Here is an 18,587-nt window from a genome sequence, read left to right as displayed (position 1 = left end):
ATGACTTAAGCAGATGGAGGCTTTCAAGGTGCCTGTTGTTGGTTTTCACGATGAGGTTCTTTGCAGTGAAGGATTTTGCCCAGGCAGGAGAAGAGGAAGGTAGCCGGTATTTTTGTGCTGATCGGTCCCACTTTGCTAGTCCCTTCCTTCTTCTCTTTCCAATCAGGGCACTTGTGATTATGTCAAAGAAAATGTCATGCAGGCCGAAAGCTCCTGGGGCAGGATGGGGGTGACCTGACGTGGAATGTGGGAGCACACGGAGGTGGCGGTGGGGTGGAGGGTCGGGAGAGGCTGGAGAGCCCCTGTCAGCTCGATTCTGGGCCGGGTGTGGCTGCAGCCCCGCCAGCCCAGCGGGCAGGTGCCGGGCCGTCCCCGTGCATGTGATTACTTCATTACGGGTAGCCTTTCATTGGCTTGGCTGCACTGTGCTGATGAACTGAGACTGGGGACAAGAGCACATAATTGCGGGAAATAAATTCCCATCACAGGCCTGGCTGCAGCCAGAAGTGTGTCCACATGTGTGTGTGTGTGTGTCTGTGTGTATGTGTGTATGCAGGTGGGTGGCCAGGTGTTCATGTTCTTCCCTGAGTGCACCTCCCCTGCCTTCCTTCCCTACCAGAACCTCCTGGGCACTGGCTGCAGGCCCAGTGAGCAGCATCCTTCCAGACCCGCCTCTGTTTCCCCTGCTTGGAGCCTCTTGCATTCCGCAGCGCAGTCTTTTCATCACCCTGAGGGACGGGAACCTGCTGGGGGCTGGGGGTGGTGCACCTGTTCACACACCTGTTCTTTCTCTTGTTCAGTCCATCTCCTTTCGTCTGTTTGTTTGTTCACCTTCCGTCCTGTCTGCGCCCTCTGCTTGGATCTCCATGAAGACGGAGCAGGGGGAGCTCTGGTGCTGCCCTTCGTAATTGAAATCGCATTTCATTCATCTGGGAAATGAGGCAGAGGAGGGGGTGGAGCCGTCTTCCACCGGCAGCTGACTGTACACGAGGCCAGGCTTGAAGACACCAGCTCCAGGAATACATAGCACGATCTTCAGAAAGAATTTAGGAACCAAAGCCATTTGCATAAAACTAAACTGAAAACTACATAACCAGCCACATGATTTTAACCACCACACACACACACACACACACGCACAAAGTCCTACTGTAATGCATTTTCTCAGTACCAGGAAATTAGTGGCTCAGGTCACCAGAGCATCTGAAGCTGGTCATTACTAATCAGTTGTTTACAGCAAAGAGATTTTTTCTTCTCCTCCAGTGTTTTCTGGGCCTTAAAAGACATTTCCTGGAATCCTGACTGAAGTCAGTGTGTGCAGTGGGCTGGTGATTCACATAATGGCTGGCCTGGGGTGGCAGGTTGCCTCAGTTACAAAGAAGCATGGGTGGCATGAAGGCAGAGCGGAGAGAAATGGAGAGCCCTCACTTGACACCCTCTGACCTCAGCCGGGGGAGCTGAATGCTGGAGAGCTGGGACTGAAATTGCAGTCACTTTAGATTATTTGGAGTGAGGAAAGGCAGGGAAAAAAGGGTCTGTTGACTACAGGAAGCTGAATTCTTCCTCTGCTGAAAAGCTTATTAATGGAAGGGGAAAAAGCAATTACTTGGCTTTTGCTAGTTCTCTGTGGCAGGGATTCAGGGCTGCAGCAGCCCCTTGGACCTCACCCTGGATCCAGAATATCTCTAATGGGCACCACCCCAAGCCATTTGGAGGCAGTACTTCTGGGATCCCCCCTCTTCCAGAAAGAGTATGGAGGCAGGGGGAGGAGAGAGAGAGGGAGAGAAGGAGAGGGAGAGGGAGAGAGGCAGGCTTGTCCTGTCTTTAACATGATGGTTTTCCTTTGGGTACCACGTTGCCACTGGCAGGAAGTTAACAGGGTGCTGTTTGCTTAGAAGCATGCATATCTGTGTTCTTAGGGGCTGGTTTTTGGTTCATTTTGGTTTGGGTGAGGCCATTTTTATCCATGCTGTGCCTTTTGTCTCAAAATATATAAAGCAAAACTAGAAGTTGCTTTGAACAACTATGGTACCACTATTAGAATCCATTTGCCTCAATATCACAGCTTTAATTGAGGAAGATTCCTGAGGAGCCAGCGTCCAGGGAGCAGGGTGCCAGGCCTCACCTTTCAGTGCTTGTCTGGCTGCATGAGCGTCACCATGACCGCCTGTTCCCTCCATGGCTGGTGCCCCTCGGCCGCCTTTTTAGACCCTCCTTGGGGCTGTCTCACTGTGTGGTCTTGGAGCCCTTCCCTTCTCCAGGCCCTGGTCTCCTAGTTTGTAGAATTGAGGTGCTTCGGCTCCGCCAAATCTCTCAAAATAAAGGCAGATCCCTCTGATGACCAGGTTGCTGCAAACAGCCATTATTTCTCTTTCCTAAATCTGTTTTACTCGTGTTCATGCTTTCATGCCTTCTCCTTGTCTGGACTACCCTACCTATTTTATATTTTATATATTTACCTTTATATCATTTTAGAATTTCTAAAGCACACAAATTTTTGATTTCACTACCTTAATTGTATGAAGTTAAATTTTATACACCTCGATTTTTTAGTCCATTGACCCATTTTTGTCTCCGTTCTTCAACTTCTTTTTCTTTAAGGCCCAGTTTCTGTCATTTCGTTTCTCCTAGAACAATTTCTGTTCTTTCCAACCTGTCACCAAAGTTTTTTAGTAGTTGAGTCAGTTCATAGACTAACTTTTTTCAAAAATTGAATTTTTTCTGCCATAATATGTATTTAAGATACACTCTTACCTAGGGTTTTTTTTTTTTTTTTTGGAAAGTATCTCATTGGTTACTGTCTAAATCCTCCTCTTTATTCCGCCTTCTCTTCCTCCTTTTTAAAAAAAATTTATTTATTTTATTTATTTTTGGCTGTGTTGGGTCTTCGTTGCTGCGCATGGGCTTTCTCTAGTTGCGGCGAGCGGGGGCGACTCTGTTGCGGTGCGCAGGCTTCTCATTGCAGTGGCTTCTCTTGTTGCGGAGCACCGGCTCTAGGCGCGCGGGCTTCAGTAGTTGTGGCTCGTGGGCTCTAGAGCGCAGGCTCAGTAGTTGTGGCGCATGGGCTTAGTTGTTACGCGGTCTGAGGGCTTCTTCCTGGACCAGGGCTCGAACCCATGTCCCCTGCATTGGCAGGCGGATTCTTAACCACTGTGCCACCAGGGAAGCCCTCTTCCTCCTTTTTATGTTTAAAGATGTTGCTCCGTAAGTGAGGAATCATTCACTTTTCTTCCTAATCATTGGATGATCTAATCTTTAATATTGCATTGCATTTTGGCTGCTTTTCATTCACACCTTTGGCTTATTTGACTGCTTTTCTTGCTATAAATATTGGTCTTACAAAATGAAGCAAAAATTTTTGCTTGGTGAGGGTTCCTTTCCTTATTTGCTCTACTTAGGGTCCATATTCACTTAGAAAAAATTGTCCACTTTTGAAAGTTTGAGGAGGATTCTAACTTAGGGATTTCCCTGTGAGAGGTTTCTGGTACTTTCCTCAGTTGCAGTGTGCACACAGAAGAACTTAAACCTCCAAAATTGTTTCTTTAAAATGTAAATGTGGGCTACAAACCTGTATATCTCCCTTATTCCTACCTGTCCCAAGAACCAACTCTTTGTCACAGAATCGCGCTTTCTGCCCAGATCCTTGATGACTTTCTCATTTCATGGCAACATTTTCTTTCTCTTTGGTTTCATGTTTTAGTTGTTTACAAATGTTCCCACCACTAAAGAGAATGGGTGTGAGTCTAGAATTTAAGTTCTTTGTTTGCCTTGATGATTGTGACTGTGGTTTTTTTGGGGTTTTTTTTTTTTTTTTTGCCTTGAGATATATTGCAGGATAAACTTGGGGGTGTGTAATGGATGCTTTGCTTTTCAAAGGATACCAGGCTGTTCTTAGGTCTAAGAAATACCTTATGGGAGGAAAAGCTGAATAGATGCTTACAGGGTCTTAAGACCGAGACTGAAATACAGTTAGTAGCTCTGGCAGATTTGAGGATGGGCTGCTGTAGCTAAAATCATTGTGAGAGGGCAGGTGTGGGGGTGGGGAGGGGTGGCATCATTTTGTTAAACCGTAGAAAAGGACCATTTTATTGTACAGGATCCAAATTTTTAAAATATAGTCTTTATATTCAACCATTGGCATAACTTTGGAAGTTTCTAAAAAGGAGGAAGGGGATCCAAGAATTTTCTTTCTCCCTTTGGGCACAAAAGAGCTATACAAGGTGCATGTTAAAAATGACCACAATTTAGCAATTCCATCTGCTTTTTCTCCCATTAATGCAGGAAAGCTCTTGAACATATAAGCCTTTGGATTTTCTCTTTACCTCAGCTTCCTGCTTCACTTTCTCTGCAGTTTCTTAGGAAATGTCGACTAAAACATGTTGCTTCTGCTGCCCGGTTGTTTCAGACGGAAGCGCATTTGGGGACTTGATGGTTTTGGGCACTGGCCCAGTTTTTGACTCTCCACGTGAAGGTGCATCCTTCAGTGTCTTGGGTGTGACCGTAAGTGCTTGAGTCAGAGGCAGGTTCTTTGCCGCTTGTACTAGGTGGTGAACACGTGGTAGTCACCTGCCACCACCAGGTTCATGTGCATTTCTAGCGCTGCATTCTGGATGTGTGAGGCTGTTAACGTTTGCGGTGACCTTTGTGTAGCTTGGGTCTGGCCAAGGGAGGGCAGGGTTAGCCAGTGCTTTTCTGGGTACAGCATTGCCTGAAGTCAGCCTGATGTCTGTTTCCCAGATTTGGTTTGGAAAGTGTAAGCCTTTGTTTGTGCTTTGTTTTTATGAATCAGCTGGTTTTACCAGCTGTGCATATAAGTCGCCTATGATCATGCAGAATGAAGCTCATTGGCAGTCAGCCCCTCACACTGCGGTCCATGGATGGGAGTAGACTAATATTTCTGCATGCATCCTGTGCTTCACAGGGCAAAGCTCTTTTCTTAATAGGCTAGAGACCCTTTGGACGGTGTGGGCATCAGTGAGGCCACAGAGGGGCTGGAAACTCGAGTGCCTCATTTGTGTGTCATGTGACTCAAACCCCTGGTGTCACGGTTTTATCTTTCTCTGTTGAGTGCTATTCGTTTGGCGAAATGTTTACCTGTTACAAAATGTTTACCTGTTTCTCTTTCAGTTTGCTTTTTTGCACGTCCTGTCCCCAAATATTCCATCTTTCCCTTCGGTGCTGTCATATTTTGTCTCCCCCGCATTGTAACACCTCGGGTCTGCACGGCCACCCCCTCCCCCGCTCCTCGCTATCATTCCCGTATAGATTGCGTCCGTCAGCATTGGTGTTCCCGTTACCAGAGCCCTCCCACAAGGTTTCACTTATATCCATTAGGTTCTAATCACCATCATCTAATATCACTTCTGGTACATCCTGTTCATTTCCCATACACCTTCATTTGTATATAGATGCTTAAGTACACTTATAGGCCTGCCTTGACTTTTTTTTTACCTATGTATTTCCAACATTTTCCAAGTAAAAATAAATAAATTAGGGAACACATCATAGATTTTGTTTTGTTTTGTTTTGCATTAAGCATAAGATCTCTCTCTGACAAGCCCAGTCAGTTTTGACTCAGAAGGTGATACCAGCCTTCTTTAATGGAAACTGTTAATTTTTTTAATTTACAGTTTTTCTATCACTCATGTGTGTTTATCTCTCGTCTTCTCCCCTCTAACCATGGAAGCCTGGCAGTGTTTATTTCATACCGGGTGTTATGGAAAGATGGATGCTTGTAAGGACTGCTCAGTCCTCACACCTGGAATGTTAAAAAGCTTTCAGGCAGATCTGTTGGGTTGAAAAACGTCCCTTTCTGTAGAGGAGGGGGAATGAGGGGGGAAGTGGTACCCCACCAGAGAGGCTTCCCTTCGTCACCCCCATGTGGTCATGACCCCCCAGTTCTGACTGTACATCCAGACGCCTTAGATGATGCTTTCAAATCCACAAAACGGTTTATTCTGATGAGCAGGCTTATGAGGCCATTCTTCCTCCATCAAGACCCTCCTTCTGCTTGCCCTGGCTTTTCTCGCCTTTGCCCATCAAATATCTGCCCTTAAGACGTTACCATTTACTCTCTGCCCTCTTCCATTCTTTCTCAGTAGCACACTGAGTTAGAATCAGTACTTTTCTCCATGACTTTGTTTTTAACGGATGGGGGAGTGGGGAACCACCCTTCTTGGTTTCAAGGACCTTCTATTTTGCTCGCCTCTTCTTTCCAGAACATTCCAGTTTGGTGTGAGGTTAAACTGTGCAAAATACTGTTTGAAAGAAAGGAGAAAAAGAGAAAAGGACTTGTCAAAATGCATTTGTTAGATCACGTTTTAAATGAAGTACAATTGAAGGTAGTTTCTGTCCAAAGAAAGGAAAACCCCCTGCAAATCCGCTGAGCTCCCAGAGAGCGCACCTCCTTTGTCGTCGCCCTGACATTGAAGTGTAATTTTTCATGGTTATTTGGACTGGAAAATGGGGGGGGGAAGGGGAGAGATGGGCCTGCGATTATTTCCCATAAATGACAACACAATCACATCACGCTCCGCTACAAACATGCTCGGGGAATTTGCCTCTTCGACATTTCATGTGTGGAAGTAGCAGCAGCAATCACGGCTTTGTAGAATCCAAGGGACTTAATCCCCGCTGAACCCAGTGTTCTTCAGATTCTTGGGACAGAGCTGGATTTCTGGTTTAATGTGGATTCTGAAACCATTTCAGGGCTTGGGTTTGTATTTTACAAACTGGAACTCACATCTTTCAGTTATTTAAAAAAAAAAAAAAAATCTTCCCGGGAATAGCCACCGGGCGAGTCAGCGACACATTTCACTCCGTTGTGCTTTGTCACCGCACGTTGGCTTTCATCCTTTCTGCACTTCTGCAGGGGGCAACCCAGGTGCTTTTGCTGAGAACACAGATAAATGGAACCGTTTGCAATACCGGCTCTAGGTGTTTCCTCCCTTTTTCTCCTCTCGTGACCCCACCCACCCCCTTAATTCTAGCGCGGTTTTGACAAGCTGTTCAAATGACCCAGTGGCTTTGCCCGGAAGAGGAGAAACGGCACACAGGAGGACAGCTCAGAGCGGGGCCGTTTTCTCCTGGAGGCCCAGGCGGGCTGTGGACCCACAGAGCGCGCTCTCGTGCCCACGCTCACGGTAGAGGTGAGGCTGGGCGGCAGGCAGATGCAGAGGCTCTCCCAGGCGTGCCTCCTTGTCCTCTCTTTCTCTGGCAGGGCTGCGCACACCGGCTGCAGCTTCCCAGGCCCCCTCAGGCTGCACAAGCCCCATTTTTCTTGTTTCTATCAACAGTGGCAAGATCTTCAAATATACAAAAGCGTAAATGGTCTCTATTCTCCAATTAGTCATTTTAATAATACCCGGCCTTGCCTTCAGAGTGTTGATTCTTTTAGCCTGGCGCCAAAGCCAGGGGCAGTGGGATGGGGGTGGGAGAGAGGGGCAGTGGGATGGGGGTGGGAGAGAGGGGCAGGGCGGGCACGAGGGGCCGCTTCCCCCTCCCCCTCCCCCCCCCCCCGGCTTTCCTGGCTTTGCCCCGTGTGCCTGCAGAGCCTTCACCCCGGCCCCGTGCCAGCGAGGCTGGCGGGCCTCCACCGCCTCGCACGCTCTGACCAGAAACTCCAGGCATGGCGGCCCCAGGTGTATTCGGTAAATGAACACCTAGTGGTGAAAAGAATTCTTGTGGTAAAATGATCACTGAAGGGATCCACGTGAAAAAAGAACATGTCAGTGGAGGGTGGGAGTGGGTCTGATCTTTTCCAAGTCCCCTGTTCCTCTCCCGCACATCCTCTTGCCTCTCAGAGGACTGAAATTCTTTATACATGACATCTTCAAGAGGGCAGTTGTGTTCAAAACAGCTGGTTAGCACTTTGGTCACATTTAAAAACCAAAAAAACATCCCCTGGTGTGGGGAGATCCCTGTGGGGCTACCAGGCTAACCCCTGGCTGTTCACTCCAGCTGGTGAAGAGTCCCCAGCAGGACGGCCTGGCCTGGTGGAGAGCTTAGACGGGTGAGGACGTGGGGAACGCCGAACAAGGGCGACCTGGAGGGGGAGACCCACCTCTGCCGGTCCCGTGCTCTGTGCCCCAGACCTGTGGGAGGGCTTGGAGAGGCCGGGCAGGCAGGAGTGCAGGAGGTCAGAGTGCCTTTCGTCCACCTGGAGAGCATACTTTTCACCCAATGCCTTGGACTCTGTTAGTGCACTGGAGTTCTCATGTCTGCTGGGGAAGAAATGGCATCTTATCCTGAGAAGGTAGGAGAATATTACACTTCTGATGCACAAAGCAGTGCCCCAGCCTCGGAGCCCCTGCCTGCCCCACCTTCCTGCCCTCACCCTGCACCCCTGCAAGGATTCCTGCCGGGACTGTGATAGTTGTATCTCATAGCGTTCCGCTCACCAGTGTTGACTCGGATCCTGGGCCCTTCATCTCGTGATTTGACTTTCTCTTCAATTAATCTATACCCTGTTAAGATGTAGGAAACGGAATGGGCAGTGTTTGCCAGCAATTAAAAAGAATATTCAGAGGATTACCCGTAAAGGACTCCCAGGGAGGTGTATAAGTTCCCTATTTTACGTGCCTGGTGAGAACATGCAGTCACCTCCACCAAGATGCTAAGTCTAAGGACTGGTGTGTTAAAAGAACAGTTTACATTTGTGGTAGGCAAAAAGTACCGTGATTTAAGGGAGAATTTCTGGGGCTGTGGTAGTGTCACTCAGAAAACCTAATGGCTCGAAGCTACCTCTCAGGCAGTTTCCAGCCACGTCATCGGGGCTGGAAAGACACTGTGGAGCAAAACCGCGGCATTAACATTTGAGAAAGTGTGTTTGAGAATGTTGCGCAGTAGATTATTGCGTCCTGAGTCCGGGAGTCACTGTGTGTTTGCTGTATAGCCCAGAGCACGTGGAGTGTCACCTACTGATAGGACCTGCGGTCACCATTCAGTGAGACCACACTTGCCAGAGTGTCACGAGGGAGACCAGCACAGTGAGCGGCCCACCCCTGTGGGTGCGGCCACAAGCGCTGCCACCATTCACCTCTCCCTCTGCGGCCTGGAGAGGGGAGGAGAGCTAGGGTGACGAGCTGGGGGCAGCAGAGCCGGCTTTCTGTCACCACGGCAGATCACATCCTCTTACAAGTTACTCTTGTAGCAGAATTCTCATGCACTGGATCTTATTCGAAATAAGTGATCTAGACCTTAGCTGTCATCTTTCATATTGTAGGATTTGATTTGACCTCTATTTGCAAAGTAAAGCATACATACTTTGTAGAAGTACGTCCAGCCATTAGAGGTTTCCTATGGATAACAAGAGGCCGAGGGGGTTGGACAAGCTGGACTGCTCGGCCTGCGTTCTCCAGTTGTTACGGTCAGCGCTGCAAGAGGACAGCCGAGGTAGGCCAAGGTGTCCTACAGTGCGTCTCTAGTTACAGGAACAAGGAGACAAGACACGGTCGTGGAATCTCTCCGCCACCACCATGGAGGCTCCAGCAGAAGTAGCCGCCACCCTCCATGTCCCTGCTGGTCAGAGTGTGCGGGGGGGCCTTTCCCGCCCACTTCGGCGGTTGTCCTTGGTTAATTAGGTTGAAAATGGGGAAAGGAAGAGCTTTAACCCTATCTTCAAAGTAAGCAGATTGGTTATTTTGTTTTTCAAAGAAGAGGTCCGATACACAATTAAAACTTGTTTCTGGTAAACCTCATTCCAGGAAAGATGAGCTTTTAACAAAAGGCTTTTGACAGCTGCAGGCTATTTCATTTTTTTTAATGCCGAATGAAAAATCAATACATTTTTCTGGGTTATACATATTCAGAACAGGCCTGATATTTCCATTATAATGGAAAGTGGGTGTCTGTGCACATCTCGCCTGTCAGAGCTGCACTGCTGCATTTTCCAAGCCACTGCTAAATATTTCAAACCTGATTTGATTGTGGTTCATGACAGCTAATGTTTCTCAGCTCTTGAGCCTGCCAACAGGCAAACGCACTTTAGCTTACCCCGCCCCCCCGCCCTCAGACGTTGCTCCCCGCAAAGAAAAGGGGAAGAACAATTTCATTCTTCAGGGATCCCAGACGGGCGCATTGTTTAAGTACCGCGGTCGCCTGAGCCCTGGGTACGGACACCCTGGTTCTTAGGAGAATTTCCAAATTTCTGTCCTCGAAGCCCAGTGGGGGGCTTTCCCAGGAGTGGGGAAGGTGTGACTTAGTCCACATTATCCCGTTAAGAGTTGGGAACAGTTAGGACTCATCTCAGTCATTGGTGGCCTCCCCTTCCTTCACGTCTGTAAGTGACTTGTAAAATACGCCCAGTGGACTCGGACCTCAGCCCTAGTTATTTGGTGAACAGTATCCTTTTTTAGCAACTGGCGCGTTTTTTTCTGGGTGACACACTCGGAGTGTGCGCGGTGGTGGCGGGTGCTGACTTTGTGCTGATGCCACCTCTGTTTTTGCTTCTGACTCGTGCTCCTTCCACAGACCAATTTCCAGGTTGTTCATAAAAATCGTTGCAAATCCCCATGGGGTGGCCAGTTGGCACACACCTCCTTCCGGAGCAGACGTCACCACAAATTGGGAAGTCATGCAGTCACCTTCACCAACGTGATAAGTGTAAGGTATATTAAGAGAACAGTTTGCGTTTGGGGTAAGCAAAACCACCTTGACTGAAGGGAAATTTTCTGGAGCTGTGGTATCATCACCCCCAAAACCTAAGCTGTCCTAGGAACCCTTCCCTTGTAGAATTGCATTATCTGCTGAAATTCTTACACCTGAGGGCTCTGCCCTTAACCAGGAGACATGAGCGAGTGCTAGTGAGCGCTGTATGGGAGAAGCAGTTGTAAAAAAGAGGTGGTGATGGAAATAGATTTTTTAAAGGCCTTCAGCCGGTCTTTTACATGGAAGTTGAAGGCAGAAGGGACACCAGGCTTCACAATTATTCGAGATGTGCTTCTATTTCCCTAACCCTTTACCGTGAAAATATAGCCCAACAGGAGGGGTGCCCGAGTTTGAGGGCCCCTGTGGGGTGTAGCCACGAAGCAGGCGTCTGCGGTGGGGGTGGTGTGAGGCGCCTCGTCTGGAGTGTCCTGAAGAACAAGACCTTCGGCCGGAGGGGTGCGGGCTCTGCTGCTTCCTGCTAGAACCGGCCGGGCGTGGGGAGCAGAGATGACCTCCTCACCCCGGCCCTGGCTGCGCCCCTGAGAACGCATTCCTGGTGTGTTCCAGTTGGGTTCTGAAATAGTGTTCAATTCTTTGGGGAGAAGAGGGTTTTGATTTTTTTCTTTTTTTTTTTTTGGCCTTAAAAATGGCACAGTGGCTGTTGTCTGTCTTGCGGAAGGGAAGTAACTTTGTCTTCTGAGGGAAAGACAGGATTTTCCAGATAAAACCGGATTGTCGTCCATCAGGTCTTCACTTGTTCCCACCATCTGTCAGTAGCTGATATTATAGGGGGGGAAAAAAAAACCAGACTTCTGTAATGACCCCAGCCAGTTGCCACTGACTTCACGGGGGAGAAAATGCATTCTGTGGTCGGCAGGGAAAAAGCCTCCCCCTCTGCTCTGTGCTCTGTGAGCGCGTGGGTATCAAATCTACATTCCTAAAGGGAACGTGGGCCACCTAACCAGCCGCAGGAGCTCAGAGTGTTTCAGAGCTGGATGCCATCCTGCCCCTGGTTCCCACGTGTTCTGGCGTGGGGAGACTCAGGCCCTGCCTGTGGGTGCCCAAGGCCCTGGTCTTAGTGAGGTTGCTGGAGGCTTTGGGGACCAATAAAACATACCCCACCTACAGAGCACTGTGGGCCCAAGCTGTCCAGACGAATTCATAGTTTATATCTCTGTTTTTGAATCGTATCTCTACCTTTATTGGTATTCAGAGCTCACAGTTTTCTGGTTACTGTTAGCCTGGGCTTTCATCCATTTTAAAGAGCTATTTTTTCCTTTTGCTGTTGATGATGATGGTATCAAGACAGATGGTGTAACTGCTTATGAATGTCCTATTTTATTTCCCCGGGACCAGACAGTTCACTTGAAGACGTGTATTATTTCCACATGCTCAGGTTAGGCGGCCCAGACGGTGTCTGCCTCCTGCAGCTAGCTGCCCTTCCAGGCCTCGCCATGCAGAGGGCGACACCTGTAGGTCACGTATGGAACTGCAGGGGAGCACCTGCTTGGCTGAATGGGACCTGGTTTTCTAGCTGGGGGTGAGGACACTGATCTGCTTGTAAAGGAAGCTGGCTTGTGCAGGAGTTTCTTAATCATTTCTTCTTCCACCAAGCATATAACAGCTTTTTGGTGTTTAATATATCAGAAATGATAACATTAAATCTAAAAACTTAAAGAGCAGAGGACTTGATTTTTAAATCTTTAAGAAAAAAAGGAGAAAAAGAGAGAAGCAAAAGAAGTTCCTGAGTCGACCTCTATCATCTGCCCTCTCACTGGAGCTCAGCTGCCTTCACTTTTCTGCTTATAGCAGGGCAGGGAGGGAAGAAAGCAAAGACCCAACTAGGCTCATAGAACGAGGGCTCTGGGAATAGTCACAAAGGGCCATGCCGTTTCCTTGCTCATTGCATGAATGATATGCTTGTTCTTCAGTCTCTGTCTCTGGATAGATTTGTTCAGGAAGGTTCAGAGAACCGAGGTCAGTGCCAGAATGACCATGAGTTCTTAACTCTCTGCTTGGGTGGCTGCAGCCCACATAATACACAGGAGAGAGGCACTGGCCTTGGAGCTCGCCTCCCAGTGGGTACGTTTTCTCCCTCCTCTGCAGAGGAGCGCCCTCAGACACTGTTCATCACATCAGGGTGTTCCCTACTTCGTAGGTGTCAGACTCTCCATCTAGGGTGATAATGTGTGTGTGTCCTGGAGAGGAGGGCCCGTTGAATCATCTCTTTGTATAATCACATTTGATTAATGTATGGATACATACAGATAGTTTGTATCATAGGATATATTGGGACAGTTGAGTGTGTTTTAAGAGACCTAGCTACTTTGGGTAGACTCAACTTGATATTGATTGACTGAATGCTGGTATAACCTTTCAAAGATGGATTTTGTAATTACAGTGTTGAATAGTTTTATCAAAAGCCTAAAAATGTGCATTGAACATCCTGCCTGGACATAATTAAGATGGTACATATAGCATATTGTGTAACTTGCTTATTATATAGCTCAACTAACACTTCGTATATATTTTTTTCTCCACTAAAGGATGTACCGTGTTAATATGGTGCTGTATATCTGACTGACTTCAAACCAGGTTGCCTGATTCTTCTCTGTTTGAACCAGGGGTGGGCGTGGGGAGACTTGATGTTAACTTGACTGTGCAGTGAGACAGAAAGGCAACATAGAAATTATTTGTGGAAGCCTCTTAGTTGGAGAGGACAATAAGCAGTATCTCCTCTCACCCATGTTCCCCATGACTGCCTCATACATCCCCTCTTGGTGGTAATGAAGACATGTTCCCTAATCCCTACTTCCATTTTCCAGCTCTTGGTCTTCCAGTGTCTTTTTGGGAAAAGTTAGGAAAATCTGGGTCTAAATAGATACTTTCTTCTTCAAGTGTTTTATATACCCTCTGAGGTCAATTTACTTTGAACTCTTTTTACTTTCTTTGTGAGATGAAATTTAGAAATTATTTTCTGGAGGGTCGGAGGGTATTATACCTTGAAATGTTGAAAAGTAGATTTGGGGCTAGAGGGACCTAGGGTGATGTTGGAATAACTCCAAGTTCATGGACCTAGATTGGACCGTCACCTCTGGTTCCGTGGATCTGGTCTAGCACTGGCCTCGGGTGACAGACGTGGGTGGCTGGGTTTCAGTGTCTCTACACTGAGGAAGTTGTGCTCTTCAAAGTCTCCTAATAATTTAATCATCAACCCACCTTGGTTTGCCTGCCTTATTCATTCATTTAGCCCATTCTTTTTTTTTTGCGGTACGCAGGCCTCTCACTGTTGTGGCCTCTCCCATTGCGGAGCACAGGCTCCGGACACGCAGGCTCAGTGGCCATGGCTCATGGGCCCAGCCGCTCCGCGGCATGTGGGATCTTCCTGGACCGGGGCACGAACCTGTGTCCCCTGCATCGGCAGGCGGACTGTCAACCACTGTGCCACCAGGGAAGCCCCATTTAGTCCATTCTTAATGAATGTTTTAGATAATGATCCAGAGGGCTAGGAGATCAAGGGAGAAATGTCTCACTTCCTTTCCCTCAGCATCCAGAGAATCTTGTTCTCTTCATTCCCACTCTGGGAAGCAAGTGGCATTTTACTTCGTGAGTAACCTAATGTTGGAAATGACCATTCTTCTCCCTTCACTAAAGCGCTGTGTGTTGAGCTGGAGAGAATTTCCTTGGTTCATTTTAAGCCAGTGGTGGGTCAAGAATGGAATGACTTCAAAAGGGAAGTGTATGATTCTGATACAAAGTTTTTTCCCTTTCTCTACAAATGTAGCTTCTCGCCACTGATGCCTGGCGTGCCCACAGATGTTTATTTTCTAGACCTCTTCACATTGATGAAATCATATCACTGATACTCTGTGACTCTTCAGAATATGAATGACTGTAAAAACCTCCCACCACGGCCTGACAGGTGCACAGGCACCGAGAGGCCTTATGAGGGGTCAAAGATTGGGTCTAGTCTAGTTCACTGCCAGTTCACAGTGTGGTAGGAGCTAGGCAAGAAGCAATCCTGTGGCTCCTTTTTTGCATTTGCAAGTGTAAAAGACTTGCATGCAATTTCAGGTAATCAGATGGAGTTATTTCCTCAACAGGATTGGCTTTTCAATGAGAAAAGCTCAAAAGGGGCATTCAGAACCCATCTGGAAATACCTAGTTTCCGCACATCTAGAGCAAGTTGTGGTCTCACGCCAACGAGCGGGGAAGGAAAGCCCCCGCCGCTTACCCAGACCTCGCATGTCCGTAGTGTGGTCGGCCTCTCAGGGGCCACTGGGAGGGGAGGCGGGACACTCACCGGCTGCCTGTGTTTTGTGGTTGGTACTTCTTTGCAGTAGGAGGCAAGAGTCCTTCATCTTCTGTCTACTTTCAATCCTTGACATTTTGTTTTTCTTCTCTTTCAGAAGAAGCCATTGAAGATGTTGAAGGGCCCGGAGAAGCGGCTCCTGATCCCGAAGAGCTTGCGAAAGACCAGGAGAGTGGAGGCGAGAAGGACCAGAGCACGTGGACAGGTAGGCTGTGTGGCTGCCCTCCAGCCCCCGGCGTTTCTCCCCTGGCGGAGTAAGGCCAACAGGTCAGGGGGCCGGAGCCTCCTGAATCCACCAGAACAGCTAGGCTGGTTCTGTGTCGGTGGGAGATGGACTTTATTTTCGCTTTTTTTCAGTAGTCACCTTCCTTCTCCTATTATGTTATATTAAGGAATTTTTAAAGTTGTTTGAAATGGCCCCAAAACCAGCTTGTGTGTCGAGCGAGCATCCAGGTGTTTGGCCCTGTCCTAGGGGCTGCTGGTGTTGAGGTCACGTTTCTTTAGCACCTCCTCCCCGTTGCTGTTTTGCCCTTGATGTGATTCTTCCTCCATGGAAGGTGCAGGGCCCTGTCCCACCTGCTCCCAAGCCCCACGGAGGGATTTGCTGTGTGGAAATGGATCAGTGTCACCCCTGAACCTCTAAGGAGTCAGCAGTGCAGTGTGCGCTTCATCCTGCATTTGGGGGCCTGGGCGGCTCTGCGTGTTCATGGTGTCCTACCTTGGCCTCAAAGGGGCGGCAGGCAGTACAGCCAGGCAGGAGGCTGTCTTACCAAAAGCAGGAGAAATTGAAGAAGTCAGGAAAGGAAGTGCTATTTCTGGAAAAGCTGGTGTTGAGAGAAGGGGCGAATGACCTTCTCGCAAGATGATAGGATTTCTGTATCAAGGGAAAGAATTGCTGAGACTGAGAAGAAAAGCTTAGGTCTTTTTTGAGGAGGAGCAAAGTTTTTTTTTTTTTTTAACATCTTTATTGGAGAATAATTGCTTTACAATGTTGTGTTAGTTTCTGCTTTATAACAAAGTGAATCAGTTATACATACACATATGTTCCCATATCTCTTCCCTCTTGTGTCTCCCTCCCTCCCACCCTCCCTATCCCACCCCTCTAGGTGGTCACAAAGCACCAAGCTGATCTCCCTGTGCTATGTGGCTGCTTCCCACTAGCTATCTATTTTACATTGGTAGTGTATGTATGTCACTGCTAGCAAGGCCATTTCTGAGAAGACTTATAGGGACAGAGAAGTCTCCCAGAAACCACCACTATAATTAGAGGAAATGATATGACAAGCAACAGAAATTATTTTATTTGGTCAACCTAATTCTTACTGCCTTCCATTATTAATATTGTAATACTTTGTTGTTTGTTGTTGTTTTTTGAGGAAATATTTACCTTCTGGAGTCCATATTGGTTGGGCCTTTGTTACTTTTCCAGGCATGACTGTTCTTAAATCATGTTCACTGTTGGCCTTTACTATTTAAACAAGATACAGAATCTTGGAGAGAGGCCAGGGGAGAGCAATGAAAATGACTGAAGGCTGAGAAATACTGCCTCTGAGAAGAGGCTGAAAGAAATTGGGGCTGTTCAGCCTAGAAAAGAGAAATTTGAGTGTAACAGCTTCTAAGTTTTGGTAGGGATCTGGCCTCGCAGGTGATGTGTCGCTGTCCTGCATTTCCTGGGCATCCTGGCAGCTGAGTGACCGACGGGCACACTGGACGAATTTTACCATCTGTGCTGCTCATGGCCCCCTTTTGAACTGGGCTCTGTGGTGTCCAGAGGCCTTTGCTTGAGCTAATACTGAGGGCCACAGTGAGCTAGCTCCCTAGGAAGATCTGGAAGGTGGGACCAGTGAGTAGGGGATGGAGGTCCACACTCGAAGGCCGTTGAGTGTGTGGGGCGGACTGTCCTGTGTTGCCTCGCATGGATCAGGATCCCAGACTTTGCTGTAATATTAAGATGATGAGATCTAAACAGACTTTGCAGGCAGCAGTGTTTAATACACATCTGCCTGGAGGAAGTGAGCTGGGGAAGAGGATTTCACAGACACGGTTTGAAGACTGAGTCACCTTCCAGGCCAATCCGTCCTTTGTTTTCACAATTTGGGTGCCTGGTTTCTTTTTATTTTATTTTATTATTTTTTGGCTGCTTTGGGTCTTCGTTGCTGCACGCAGGCTTTCTCTAGTTGTGGCGAGTGGGGTCTACTCTTCGTTGTGGTGCGCGGGCTTCTCATTGCGGTGGCGTTTCTTGTTGCGGAGCACAGGCTCTAGGCATGCGGGCTTCAGTAGTTGTGGCACACGGGTTCAGTAGTTGTGGCACACGGGCTTAGTTGCTCCGTGGCATGTGGGATCTTCCCGGACCAGGGCTCGAACCCGTGCTCCCTGCACTGGCAGGCAGATTCTTAACCACTGTGCCACCAGGGAAGCCCACGGGTGCCTGGTTTCTAATCCTGCCTCTGACATGTGACCTCGCTGCAGGGACCTTTCTGTGCCTCAGTTTTCTCCCGTGAGATGGGCATCAAGAACAGCCCCCACTTCCATGGCATTGCTGTGAGGGTTATTTGAATATGGGAAGCTTGGAACAGTGCCTGGCATATAGTAACTCTGTATCAGGAGGGTTTTTTTGGTTTTGTTTTCAGTTTAGTTAAATAAAATGAGGAAACCTAGTGGCAGTTTCTCTTCGGGTCCTCCCATTTGAATGTAAAACTGTTGCCAGGCAGTGTTTTTTGAGAAGCTGAGGGGAACAACATAGAAGGATTTCATGGGATTGTGCAAATGGCATGTGGTGCATGTTTCCTGCATTCTGTGTGCTAAGGACACTGAGAGAACAACAACAATTAGCAGCCATCTGCAGAGCTCTTACTGTGTGCCAGGCTCTGTGCTGGGCACTTTGTATGTGTTACTCTAATCCTTACACCAGGTTAGAGCAAGCTTTGTTGGGGGTGGTTCAATTAAATCTCATTCAAAGTGTTTATAATTCAGTGGGAATGTGTCCTCACAGCACTGGCAGACATGCTGGGCAGTCAAGAGACTACATGAAGACTTAAAATGAGCACCCCCAAAATCCAGTGCCTTTAATAGGGCTCCACTTTCTCATTCAGTCATTCAAGGAACATACTTAATCTTTATCTGTATGAGAGAGAGAGGGGGGAATGAATAACTCAGAGATGCATTTTGCCAGTTGCACAGTAGTAAAGGGTGAGGGGAAAATTCTTCCCTGACTTCTGCAGGCGATCCTCTTTTGACCTGAAGCATAATTTTGTCTATATTGTTTGAGTGTGTAATGACAGGCTTTATTAAGGTACTTGGGCCGATTTGATCTTGGAATCGATTTAGGTGCCAGCAGCCTCTCCTGAGCTTTCTTTGGGATCCTTAGTATTTTATAAAAAATGTCTGCGTTTGTTCCATTCACTCCCTAAATTGAGCTGTTCCTATCTGATTAAATGTGTTGGGGAATTCTTCCTCCCGGCAAATAAATAAATAGTGATTTCACAATTTGTCCTGTTGATTAGTGGCTGCTCAGGATGCAGATTAATAATATTTCAAATGGACCTGGATAATTGGCATTTTCTCAGCTATTGATTATGTACTTTGGGGTTTGGTGCAGGAATGGATAAGCTTTACTAAAATATTTTTT

General features: G+C 47.7%; 1 protein-coding gene across 8 annotated transcripts in view; it reads left to right on the top strand.

The window, feature by feature from the left end:
- ZFHX3 (zinc finger homeobox 3) overlaps nucleotides 1-18,587 on the top strand; it is a 257,266-nt gene that overhangs the window by 190,967 nt on the left and 47,712 nt on the right. For all 8 annotated transcript variants that reach the window (XR_014013683.1, XM_081215221.1, XM_081215226.1 and 5 more), the window contains one exon: nucleotides 15,057-15,164. Coding sequence is in view for 7 of the 8 variants with exons in the window: in XM_081215221.1 (XP_081071347.1) it covers nucleotides 15,057-15,164 (108 nt within the window). In the remaining variant the exon portion in view is untranslated. The remainder of the gene's footprint in view (nucleotides 1-15,056; nucleotides 15,165-18,587) is intronic.

This window comes from Mesoplodon bidens, assembly GCF_964165515.1.
Source record: "Mesoplodon bidens genome assembly, chromosome: 18".
NCBI classification, from domain to species: Eukaryota; Metazoa; Chordata; class Mammalia; order Artiodactyla; family Ziphiidae; genus Mesoplodon; species Mesoplodon bidens.
This window is presented reverse-complemented; position numbering and strand designations above follow the sequence as displayed.